The sequence below is a fragment of the Leopardus geoffroyi genome, chromosome A2 (assembly GCF_018350155.1).
Source record: "Leopardus geoffroyi isolate Oge1 chromosome A2, O.geoffroyi_Oge1_pat1.0, whole genome shotgun sequence".
Taxonomy (NCBI): Eukaryota; Metazoa; Chordata; class Mammalia; order Carnivora; family Felidae; genus Leopardus; species Leopardus geoffroyi.
The window spans coordinates 162,720,581-162,732,642 of record NC_059331.1 but is presented as its reverse complement, the minus strand read 5'-3'; the positions used below and the strand labels follow the sequence as shown (position 1 = coordinate 162,732,642).

The window sequence follows — 12,062 nt, the reverse complement described above, 5'->3', positions numbered from 1 at the left end:
TAGGGTCCAGAATCAGGAAGCCTGGGCAGGGGAGCACAGCAAGCCTCAGGGAGGAGTGGAGGAGCGGCTTGGGTAGGAAGTAGGGAGGGAGGGTAGGAGACAGAAGGGGCTGGAAGCCAGCCCCCCAGCCCTGCGGGCAAGGCAGCCGGATGGGGATAATCTGAGCATCCGGTTGGGGCAGCAGGTGGCCTGGGTGAATCCTGGTTACTTCTTGGTTACCAGCTCCCAGGACACCCAGGCTGGAATGTGGCCTGGGTCTTAGATTCCATCCCCTGGGCCTTAGATTCCCCCCCTGCTGTCCCACTGAGCATCTCACACAGTTACCCCACCCGGGGCGAGGAGGCTGCTGGGAACCAGAGCCATGCTAGGCATTTCTCCTGGGCCCACCATTGGTCCTGTAGCCCAAAGAGGGTTCAGAGTTCCTCAGGGATCTCTCAGTGGGGTGCTCAGAAAAGACCAGGGCCCGGCCATGGACATGTGTCTGTTCCCAGTCTCTCATGCATGTACCCTATACACTCTCCCCCTGCTGCTTCCCATGCTTATACCCCTGATGCAGGTCTCACAAGGGCAGACAGGTGCTCATGCCCCACCCTAGCACACAGTGACACATTCTACTCCCAGGGCCATGAGCGGGCTAGGCACTGACTCCTGAAGCAGCCCATCCAGGAGGTCAGAGAGTGTTTCCCAGCTGGTTCCAAGATGCCCCCTGCTCTTCCAGGTGCCACCTGCTCCCACGACTCTCCTAAACATCAACCAATATTGACGTTGTCCCTGCTGTGTGCCGTGCTTCTCTTCCAAGGACTACATTCCCAGCTTTGGATTCTAACCACGGCTGATGAGGCTGCGTTTGGATTGGAAAAAGAAACCCAAGTCACAATCCCCCTTTACCCTAAAGGGGGCAGGAGGGAGAAAGTTGGAAGCCAGGGGAGATTGGAGAAAGAGATGAGGGAGAGGGCGCCTGGAATAACCAGCCCACGTTTCAGCTCCTGGAGCACAGGATGTGAGGAGCTTTCAGGAAGAGTCAGGTGCCCGGGTGGCAAGGCCAAAGAAAAACATCATAACCCGGGGCAGGGACCCCCAAGTCCCTCCAGGAGCGGATCTGAGGGCTGAGGGCATCCCTCCACACCTAACTGGTACAGGTTTCCAGGCCAGGAGGAGGGCCAGCCCCCACCCCGCCCAAAGAAGTCTTCCCCACTCGGCAGCCCCCTCCCCCCGGACCCCGCCCTCGAAGTCCCCGCCCAGCCCCACTCCCGCCTCACCCCCTGGTGCCTGCGATCCAGCCCCGCCTTCTCCCTGGGGACCTGGCTCAAAGCCCCCACCCCAATTTCTACTTCAAAAGGCCCGTTCTCCGCAGGCACTGGGGCCCAGCTCAGTCTCCTTCGACCACCCCTCGCTGCCCCAAGGGACCCGGATCGCGACGCGGGTATCGGACCGGGTCCCCCGAAATCGGGGTCCGTGGTTGTGGCTCTGTGTGGACCCAGGTGGAATCTGGGTCAAGAGCAGGGGCGGGTCGGAGTTTCCCAGACCAACCCCACAGACCGACAGTCCGTGGACTCAATCCCACAGCGAGGCGCCGCGCTGACACGCTCCCGGGGGGCACTCGCGATTCAAAGACAGCAACGCACTCCCCGGCTCCCCTCCCCCCGAGCACGCCCCCTCCTCTCCCCCTCCCCAACTCCTCACCGCACCCCCTCCCCCCGCGCTCCACCTTTCCCCTGGCTCCTCCCTCGGCGCCTGTGAGCACCCTCCCTCGCAGCCCGCTTGCCCTTCCTCCCTGCCTCCTCTCCCTCCTCCACCCCCTCCCCCCACACTCCTCCCTTCCCTTCCCCCTCTTCCCTCCCCCCCCCCTTCCTAGGCTTCCACTTTCCATCACCTCCTCGGGGCCGTCGTCCTTCCGCACCGTCACCTGCCCGCCTAACCCGGCTGTGCGCCCTCCCGCGACCCCACTCCAGCACACCCCTGCCCCTACCTCCCCCACGGGGCGCCCCGCAGCTCCCCTCCCGCTTCCGCGCTCCCCTCCCCCCTGCCGGGCGCCGCTTCCCCGCTCCCGCTCCCTCCGCGTCTTTTCCTCTCCCCTCCCCGCGAAGTTTCAGGGCTGTCAGTCTGTCAGTCTTTCGGGCGGTCGGCACCCGAGCTACAGGCAGCGGGCGCCATTGCGAGCAGAGCCGGCTGGGGCAGGAGGCCGGGGCGCCTGGGTCCCGCCAGCAGCGGGGACACCCGACCAGCCAGCCCGCCAGGTACGGGCCGTGGAGGCGCCCAGCGGCAGACGGCTCCGCCTGCTTCCCCTTCTACACCGACACTCAGTCACTGCCCGCTCCGCGCAGGTGACAGCCCCGGGGGTGGGGGCGCTGCGAGCGCCGGAGGGGGTGGGGTGGAGTTGGGGGGAAAGAAGGGGCAGGGGAGGGGCAGGGGCTGGAGAGGGGAGGGGATGGGACTGGGGAGCGAGGGCCTGGCTTGGGGGGTGGTGACGGTAGTGGAGAAAAGAAGGAAGACCGGGGATCTGGAGGGAGGGGCGGAGGCTGGGGTGAGGGCGCCCGGTGGGAGTCCGGTGGGAAAGGGGGGGGGAGGGGGGAGGCTCGCGAGGGGAAGTCTCCGGAAAGAGGAGAGGGAGTGTGGGAGGGGGACGGGGGGGGGGGGAAGGGGAGCGACGAGGCACAGGGGTCGGGCCGTTGGGGAGGGGCGGGAGAGAAGGGCGCTGACAGGTGAGCCCCGGGAGGGGCCGGGAGGTGGACTGAAGAGGCTCTAGGGAACAAACGGAGGCGGGAGGTGGGACGGGAGGGGTCTAGTCGAGAGGAAAACTTGAGGTGGGGGGGGTGGGTAGAAGTCAGAGGGGAGCAGAAATGGGGAAGGGACCCACTGAGAGAGAGGGGAGGGAAGCGGAGGTGTGTGGGGAGGTAGGGGTGGGGAGGAGGAGGGTCAGTGCGAGGGTCCTGAGCCAGCGGTAAGCCGCAGACGCCCCGGGCTCGGGGGAGCCTGGGGACAAGGGTGGGAGCTCGGGGAGCGGACTGGAAGGGGGAGGGGAAGAGCGGTTCTAGGGACTGGGGACCGGGAGGGTAGGGAAGCGAGAGCCTGCTGGGGAGGCAAAGGGGGAAGGGAGACGGGGGCCTCGGAGGGGAAGGCGAGCTGCAGGAGGGAGGGATGGAGGGAGGGAGGAGGATGGTGTGGGGAGAGGGGAGGAGGGCTGGGGAGGGGGGGAGAGGAGGGAGGGAACTGAGGTGAAGAGAGGAAAGGAGAAGGAAGGGAAACCAGAGTGGGGGAGGAGAGGGAGAGGGGAGGGGAGTGCGGGGTGAGGGAGAAAAGCGGGGAGGAGGAGGGCGGCGTTGGGGAGGAAGGAAAAGAGGAGGGGGAAAGGAAGGGAGAGGGTGTGCAGCCGGGGAGGGGGATGGAGCCTCGGGGAGAACCAGGAGGGAAGGGAAAGGCAGCCCTGAGCCGGGGGAGGAGGAGGGGAGCCCTGTCGCGGAGAATGCCCGGAGCTGAGGGTCAGGGGGGCGGTGGCTGGGGAGGGCCTACCGGAGGGGGCCGGGAGGGGCTGGCCCGGCTGTGAGCAGGGGGAGGAGCCGGAGGGGCGGGGCAGGGGGCGGATCCGGGGAGCCAGCCAGCTTCGGTGGGGAGAGAGGGCGGAAGGCAGAGGGAGCCGGAGAAGGGAGGGGCAGAGGGAAGGCTGCCAGAAATGGGGGGGGTGGGGGAGGGTAGTCTGCTGGGGGAGGGGCAGGGAACCCGCCGGGGGAGGAGCATTGAAGGGGCTCGGGGGCGGGGTGTCCCTGCCAGGGAAGCCCTGAGGGGGAGGGCGGTGGTTTTGAGGTAGGGTTTTGGGGAGAGGAAGCCGGAGCCATTTCCTGCCTTCCGCAAAGACCCTCCTCAGAGGGCCTCCCCCACCAGTTGCCCAATGGTGACACTCACCTCCGCCCCCCACTCCCCACCCCGCGGCGGGCTCCTGTTTCACCAGCTCCCGCAGTGACAGCTGGAGGGCCCAGGAGATGAAGTTCCCGACTCCCCACCCTGGTCTTCCACTCCCCACCCTCTGCGCAGAGAATCGATTGATTCCTGAAGTCCCCAGGCAAGGGCACTGTGGGGTGGGGAGCACTGGAGGGCTGGGCCTGGTTCAGAGACCCGCCAGGTGAGGGTGGGGGTGCCGCTGATTTCTAGAGCCCACCAGAGCTTGCAGAAATGGCTTCAAGGCCTTCTCCTCGGCCTTCAAAGATCTCTTTGCTCTCTGAAACCCATCTTCCCTCTTTCCCCTTTACCAGTACTTGGGGACATCACCTTTGGAGCTCCTGGGGATAGCTGATGGGGAGAGGTTGGGCAGAGCCAGGGCCCAGGTGGAGGCTATCCAGAGAAGAATGTGAACAAGGATGTGTTCTCTCCTTAGGGTCCGTGGCCTGCTCCCCCAGGAGGAGCTACCCTGGGTTGCCATGAGAGAGACCTTTGAGGCCCTCAGCTCCCTGGGTGAGCTAGCAGCACTCGAGGAACTTGGGTGGTGGGAGGCAGGCTTCAGGGGCATGGTAGGCCCCCTGCGTCCCTACAGTTCAGACTGCAATCCTGAGATCCCAGGGACCAGAGGGGCCTTTAGGGCAGCATCCTTTTCCGTTTTACCAGGGTATATTTGAATGCATGGCCCTGTGGAGGTTGCGTGGGACTGCGTGCATACACGTGCACTCAACAGAGGGCAGATATTTAGACCTATTATCTCTTCCTTCACCTGCCCTTGACTCAATGCAAAGGGGCTGAGGTGGATACCTGGCCAGGCTGCTGGGGAGCCTGTCTATCTATCCCCTGTCATGCTGGCTAGACCCTACCTTCCTGGGCAAGTTGGAAAAAGCCCCTTGGCTTTTTGGGGAAGGGGGAGAGCCCCTTTCTTTGTCTCCTGTTCTGTACTGAATGTTTTACCTAGTCCTATCCTTCCACCTGTAACAGGGTTCTCTGTGGGACAGCCTGAGATGGCCCCCCAAAGTGAGCCTGGGGAAGGGTCCCATAATACCCAGGAGCAGATGTCCCCTCCCAGGGAAGACAGCGTGCTGGGCACATGCTCAGGTAAGTAGGTGGGGGACCATGAACAGTGGCTCAGGTAGAACCTACCTTTCCTTCTTCAAGTGCCAGGGTGCTATTCTCGTTATTTGGAAAACCTCAGTGACCAAATAGACAAAGATTCCTACCTTCAGGGAGCTTATCCTAATGAGGCCAGAGACTCAGCAAACAAATATAAAAATAAGTGTACTTATAAAGTACAGCACACATATAGCACATATCAGAAGGGGATATGTGCTGGGGGGGGAGGGAGCCTGAGGTGGGGGTGGGGCAGGCTGCAGGATTAAATAGTGAGAGTGAGAGGAGGCCCCACTGGGAAGTGAGATTTGAGCAAGATTTGGAGGAGGTGAGGGAGGTGGCTGCCTAAAGCAGGCCTGTGTCCGGCTTTTTGACATTCTGATCTTCTGCAATGATTTGCCTGGAACTCGGGTCCATCTGGTGGGTCTGCGGCCCTCCTCCTAAGATTCTCCTGTAAGCCTCAGGGTAGCGACCTTTCCTTGCTTCCACTATCTCACACACATATTCCAGAAGCTCCTCACAGCTGTGGCTCTTGCAACCCACACAGCCTTTGCAGCTGCTGCAGCTGCCCTGCTTGGAGGAACCAAAGGCTGCCCCCCCCTCCCCACTCCCTTCCCTGGGGCAGCTGGGAATTCAGTCCCTGCAGGTAGGATGTGGGACACAATCCTGCCAGTCAGGCTGGGACTGGGGTTTCAAAAGCCCCCCGCTTGATAGCACTGGTGGGGACCTCTGTCCATCTGTGATGTCTCTGGAGTCCTTGAGGTGGCCTGTTCTCTGCCAGGGCACGAGGCCCCCAGACCAGAGGAAGGTGCCCAAACTGAAGAAGCTGAAGCTCCCTGCAGAGGAGGCCAGGCATGTGCACCACAGAAGGCTGAACCCCCGAGCTCCTGCCCAGGTGAGTCCTCCCACTTCTCGAGCCCGCCAGGGGCCCAGGCAGAAGGGACAGGGGCCTTGTAAACTCCCGGGCTGGTCTCTGATGAGGCAGCCACTCCAGCCCCTTCCAACCTAAGACGAATTAGTTCCTGGCACCTTTCTGCTGCAGAGCCTCAGCCCCCAGAGAGAGGTCCATATCACAGACAACAGGAATCAGCGAGGCTGGTCACCCAGAGAAACTGACCCTCGCCTCAACATCCTCCGGAAGTCTTAACTTGCCCTCCTACCTCCCCCTAAGTGCCTACTTGTGGATGACTTAAATTACCCTTCACTTGAAGACATTGTCCCGGACAGGCTCCTTCCCCCAAATCTCCACGGATCTCAGTGGACCCAAATGCTCCAAATATGTTGTCCCGGAGTCATCCCCCCATACCCAGGGCGATCAAACAGCTGATTCTGTCTCCACAATACTGCCATCGCCCTTCTGCCACCACCAAACTTACCGCCTTCCGCCTGAGTGATGTCCTTTATTCCATATTCCAGGGGTTCCTCTAGTGCCTACTAGGTCTAGGCTGTGTTAGGCAGAAGGCAAGGAGACTGCCTCTAGGCTGACACAGACCTGGTTTGGATCCTTGCTCCACTGCAGGTAGGATGTGGGACTACCCGGTGATCTTAGATAGCCTACTTCACCTCCGGCCTGTTTGTTCACCTGTAAGCAGGGAAAAGAGTAACTTCGTGGCTGGTGAACAGCATATAGACAGTGTGTCCTCTATCGTTGGCATTCGATAAATGGTGGCAATCTTCGCTTTTGTTAGCCACGTAAAGACACGGAACACAAGACGTCTGCCTTTTGGAAGCTACGATCTAGTTGAGATGACACTAATATGAACTAGAATAAAGGATTAAACAAATAACAATAAAGCCAGATCACAAGGAAGTGTAACGGCGTTAACAATAAGTGCTATGGGTGTTTACGTAAGAGATCCTTGTGCGTTGGTTTGTCAAAGATTTTGTTGGTTTGTGCTACATTTTGAGGGAGGCGTAGGCTAGACTTCAGCTCTGATGGGGGTGGGGTAGAGGATGGGAAAACATTCTAGGCTGAGAAGAGACTTTAACACAGAAAAGGTGACGCGTGGCTGGGATTCGAGCAGACCTGCCTGGCTGCCGGGGAGGGTTTACGTGTGGGGGTAGTGAGAAAGTTGGACTGGGGGCGGGAGGTGGGAGGTGAAGCTCAGATGCAGCTAGAACTTACTTTATCCTGTAAACAACAGAGAGCTCTTGATGGTTCTTGAGTAGAAGAGTGGCATAATGAAAACGAAAGCAATATCACAATAGGATAAATAGTTGTTTGGAACTGATGGATCCGTGAAAGACACCGGGAGGAAATCTAATTGTGGCAGTTCGTGTGTAATGCAACCAGTGCTCAGGCTATTACAGACCTTCAGAGCCAGACAGGAACTCAGATCATCTGGTTCAATGGTTCTTAAACAAGAATCACTTAGGAAGCTTTATTTATTAGTATTTTTTTAATGTTTATTCATTTATTTTTGAGAGAGGGCGTGAGCGGGGGAGGGGCAGAGACAGAAGGAGACAGAATCCAAAGCAGGCTCCAGGCTCTGAGCTGTCAGCCCAGAGCCCCACACAGGGCTCCATCCCACGTACTGTGAGATCATGACCTGAGCCGAAGTCAGACACTTAACCGACTGAGCCACCCAGGGCCCCCCACGTTGCGAGCTTTAAAGAAAGAGAACAGATTCATGCACCCTGCTCCCATGGATGCATTTTGTAAAAGTCCCCAGGAGATTATTACAAACCATGAACCAGTACAACCCTTATGCTTAAGCAAACTAGTACACCGAGCTCAAAGAGGTAACAGAGGTAAGTTAACCAAGGTCACACTAATGACTAGTGGCAGAAGAGAACCCAAGTAGACACTCCCAATCTGGGCCCTGAGCTCTTTTGTCTTGGCTGGACCACTGCAGTGCCCAAGAGAGGCAAAGTTCCAGTGGGACTCACCTCAAACCTGCTACCCCAGAGGGCCCCCCCTTGCTTCTCCAGAGGTTGGCACTGTTCTCTGGTTCCCCAACTCCTGTAAACTCCATCCCCTTCGTCCTAAACGGGGGCTTTCCCACCTGGCCCCAGAAGCAAGAATGGAGTTAGAGGCAGGGGGAGCCTTGAGAAGCAAGAGGAAGGCAGACAGAGCTCCTCAGTGGCCACCGGAAGGGAGAGATCAAGGGAGGCTCCAAGGTGAGAGCTGAGCTTCCAAGGTTCCAACACCAGCGACTGGGAGAACAAGGCTGTAGTCCTGATGGCAAAGTCACCGGGGTAGGTCTGAGAAGGTCAGCTGTTTGGTGATAAGCCTGCTGAGCTGCAGCCAGTTTGCAGGACCCCAAAGGGGACTGGGGCTGCTCAGCTGATGGGAGACTGTGGTTCTAGAAAGGAGTGGAAGGTCTGGGGTAGCCAACGCAAGCAGGTGACCCCAGTGTGAAGCCTAAGGCCTGAACTTTGAGCAACATTTATATTCAGGGGGCACAAGAGTAAGCAGTGCCTTCTGCAGGGACAGGGGAAACTCCTCAACCACATGGAGACCTAGGAGAAAGCCCCCAGGATGGGGTGGGGGACTGGAGTACCAGCGTCCCTGGCTACAGAGAACCAAGGAGGAGGACTGAAGGGTGACCTTCGGATGTGGTCGTTCCCTAGAAGTAGAGTGGAGAGAACAGAAGCCAGGTTTCTGGCTCCAGAAGTGCTGGAGCTTCTGGGGCTTCTGGGGCTCCAGAAGTGGTGGTCTTATTGGCAAAAAAAAAAAAAAAAAAAAAAAAAAAAAAAAATGCATAAATAAAAGTGGGGCTTCATTGGCTCCTCTTGTCTTGACTTTTCAGGGGACGAGTGGATGATTCGCAAGGTGAAGGTGGAGGAGGAGGATCAGGAGGCAGAAGAGGAGGTCGAATGGCCCCAACACCTCTCATTACTCCCCGGCCCTTTCCCCGCGCCGGACTTGGGGCCTCTGGCCGCCGCGTACAAGCTGGAGCCGGGGGCCCCGGGGACACTGGGTGGACTGGCGCTGGTCGGGTGGGCCCCGACCTCTGAGAAGCCCTACGGCTGCGGGGAGTGCGAGCGGCGGTTCCGGGACCAGCTGACCCTGCGGCTGCATCAGAGGCTGCACCGCGGCGAGGGCCCCTGCGCCTGCCCGGACTGCGGCCGCAGCTTCACGCAGCGCGCGCACATGCTGCTGCACCAGCGCAGCCACCGCGGCGAGCGGCCTTTCCCCTGCTCCGAGTGCGACAAGCGCTTCAGCAAGAAGGCCCACCTGACCCGCCACCTGCGCACGCACACCGGCGAGCGGCCCTACCCGTGCGCCGAATGCGGCAAGCGCTTCAGCCAGAAGATACACCTGGGCTCGCACCAGAAGACGCACACGGGCGAGCGGCCCTACCCCTGCACCGAGTGCGAGAAGCGCTTCCGCAAAAAGACGCACCTGATCCGCCACCAGCGCATCCACACCGGCGAGAGGCCCTACCAGTGCGCGCAGTGCTCGCGCAGCTTCACGCACAAGCAGCACTTGGTGCGGCATCAGAGGGTGCACGAGGCGGCCGGCCGCGCCCCGCCCTCGCCCGACGCGCCCGCCTCGCCGGGTTCCCCCGCCCCGTCCCCCACCCCGTCCCCTCCCGGACCCAAGCCTTTCTCCTGCTCCGACTGCGGCCTGAGCTTCGGCTGGAAGAAGAACCTCGCCACGCACCAGCGTCTGCACCGCAGCGAGGGGCGCCCCTTTGGCTGCGACGAGTGCGCCCTGGGTACGACCGTGGACCCCGCCGCCGCCGAGCCCTCGGCCTGCGCGCCCGGAGGCACACCGGCGACCCAGGGCGCCCCCGCGGGCGAGCGGTCCTTCTTCTGCCAGGACTGCGGGCGCGGCTTCGCCCACGGGCAGCACCTGGCGCGGCACCAGCGGGTGCACACGGGCGAGCGGCCCTTCGCCTGCCCGCAGTGCGGCCGCCGCTTCGGCTCGAGGCCCAATATGGTCGCCCACTCCCGCGCCCACAGCGGCGCCAGGCCTTTCGCCTGCGCGCAGTGCGGCCGCCGCTTCAGCCGCAAGTCGCACCTGGGCCGCCACCAGGCGGTGCACACGGGCAGCCGGCCCCACGCCTGCGCCGTCTGCGCCCGCAGCTTCAGCTCCAAGACCAACCTGGTGCGCCACCAGGCCATCCACACGGGCTCCCGCCCCTTCTCCTGCCCGCAGTGCGGCAAGAGCTTCAGCCGCAAGACCCACCTGGTGCGGCACCAGCGCATCCACGGCGAAGCCGCCCACCCGGCCTCCGACGCCGACCTCTCCGCCCCAGCCTGGCCCACTCCCACAGAGGTGGCAGCGCCCCCGCTCTTCTTCTGAGCCTGGTTCTCGTCGGGACCCTTCCTTGGCTCGCTGGTTGGAGAGGCCCAGGCCGGAGATCTTCTGGGCAGTGAGCACGACGGCCTGGGCCCCTGACGGCTGCTCTTCCCTCCGTCTCTTGCTGGAGAGAAGTTGGGAGAGGGTAACCGGTTTGGACACTGCGACAAAGACGGTGCTCATAACGAACCCTTGCCGGGAACCGTTCAGGCCTGGGTCCTGGGAAGACTCCCAGCAACGGACCCCATCAGAAAGCAGACATTTCTTGGACACGCCCCTACGCACACACGTGCCCTGCGCGCATGACTAAGAGCTGACTGGGTCAGGAACCTCTACTGGGGGGGGGGGGGGGCGAAAGAATGGTTATCTGTGTACTTAAAGTGTCATTAAAATTAAAATAGAAGGATCCAGGGCTGTTAAATGAGCACAGGGTGGGAACCCACCACCCCACCTTAGTTCTCCCACAGAGGACCATCCCTTCCTATCCTGGGTGAGCTAAATTTAGCCAGGTGCTGGTCATGGGCGGTACCAAATGAAAATATAATATCGCTCACTGCTAAACCACTATCCTGCTCCCTGGTTCTTGCTCAAACATTTGATGGAAGAAACATTAACATAGATTTCTCATGGCAGGTGTTGACGCTAGACCTGTAGGAGATGCACAGAGGGGCCGGGTGCCCTTTGGCCATTCCCATGGAGATGGCTGGCCACCCTGGGTCCTGGAGCTCTCCCAAAGGGATCTGGAAACAGCAGCCCCACCTGCCACCCTGCCTGGCAGCGTGAGGAAGGACACCAACAGCAGACGAAGGTTGCTTTTCCATTACCATTTCCCCTAAATTCTGTCTCCATGATGGACGCTTGATCCAAACTTCTCTGTAGCTGTGCTTGCGCAACTGGGCAGGCTGGCTGGCGGGGAAGGGAAGGGTAGGATGATGGAGAACGTGCTGGGCATGGTGAAGGCTTGGGTCTGATCCCTCCTGTGCCTCTCGTAGGATTGGGGGCAGAGCATTCATTTTTCTGGGCCTCTGCTTTCTCGTTACAAGATCGTTGGTGTCGATGAGGGCTGAGGCGATTTCCATCACCAAAAACAATCCTAGCAAATACTTATCGGGTGCCTATGACATGTCAAGCACTACACTGGGCACTGGGAAACAATACTAAGCAAGACAGACAAACTTGCAGGAAATGTAAGAAATTCTAGGGTAGGGTGAGCCCAGAGGGCTTTGGGAGCATGTGGTGAGGGCATCCAAGACACCTGGGAAGGTCCAAAATCTAGCAACGGTCAAGGGAGGTTTGCAAGAGGAGGACACCTCTAACGCGAGGCCTGAAGAATGAGCACGAGTTGCCAGATGGAAAGATTGGGAGCGTGCGGTGCCAGAGAGTGGAAAGGGAAGCCCCAAAACAGTGCAGAGGAGCTGAGGAAAGGCAATGTTTCAGGAATAGAGGAAGAACTCAGCAGCTGAAGGTTGTCAAGAGATCAGGTAATAAGAACTTCCAAGTCCTCTGGATTTTGCAGCAAGGAAATGGGTTGGCAGGTGCTTCGGGGGCAGTTGGGACAGAATTCCCATTCCAATGGTGAATCACAAATGCACGGTCCCACAGAAGGTAGAAGAAAATGAGACCAAGATGCAGGTAAACGAGCGAGGTCAGCTAGAAGGCCTCTTTGACCTAAAGGCCAAGGACGGAGGACACAGGGGTTCTGAATGCAGCGAGTCTGACTTCTGTGGCAAGAACGAGTAAGTGATTCCAGGTGACTGTGACAGCCGTG

At 60.1% G+C, this 12,062-nt stretch overlaps 2 protein-coding genes across 7 annotated transcripts in view; one reads left to right on the top strand and one right to left on the bottom strand.

Moving 5' to 3' along the window:
* Positions 1-2,154, bottom strand: part of LOC123607306 (SCO-spondin-like) — a 56,823-nt gene extending 54,669 nt beyond the window's left edge. Inside the window, exons 1-2 of the mRNA XM_045496418.1 lie at positions 2,130-2,154; positions 1,874-2,070 (exon numbers count right to left, since the gene is read on the bottom strand). Of these exons, the coding sequence (XP_045352374.1) occupies positions 1,874-2,070; positions 2,130-2,154 (222 nt within the window). The remainder of the gene's footprint in view (positions 1-1,873; positions 2,071-2,129) is intronic.
* ZNF467 (zinc finger protein 467) lies at positions 1,740-10,859 on the top strand. 6 transcript variants are annotated; one of them, XM_045496079.1, is made up of 6 exons: positions 1,755-2,237; positions 3,947-4,057; positions 4,370-4,446; positions 4,915-5,031; positions 5,825-5,938; positions 8,796-10,859. In XM_045496079.1, exons 2-6 carry the CDS (start codon positions 3,978-3,980, stop codon positions 10,295-10,297), a joined length of 1,890 nt encoding a protein of 629 aa, XP_045352035.1. In that variant the 5' UTR covers positions 1,755-2,237; positions 3,947-3,977; the 3' UTR covers positions 10,298-10,859. The 6 variants fall into 6 exon arrangements, with proteins under 6 accessions (XP_045352039.1, XP_045352038.1, XP_045352037.1 ...); XM_045496078.1 differs by having other exon boundaries at positions 1,755-2,324; XM_045496081.1 differs by lacking the exon at positions 3,947-4,057 and having other exon boundaries at positions 1,754-2,237.
* The last annotated feature ends 1,203 nt before the right edge of the window (positions 10,860-12,062 follow it).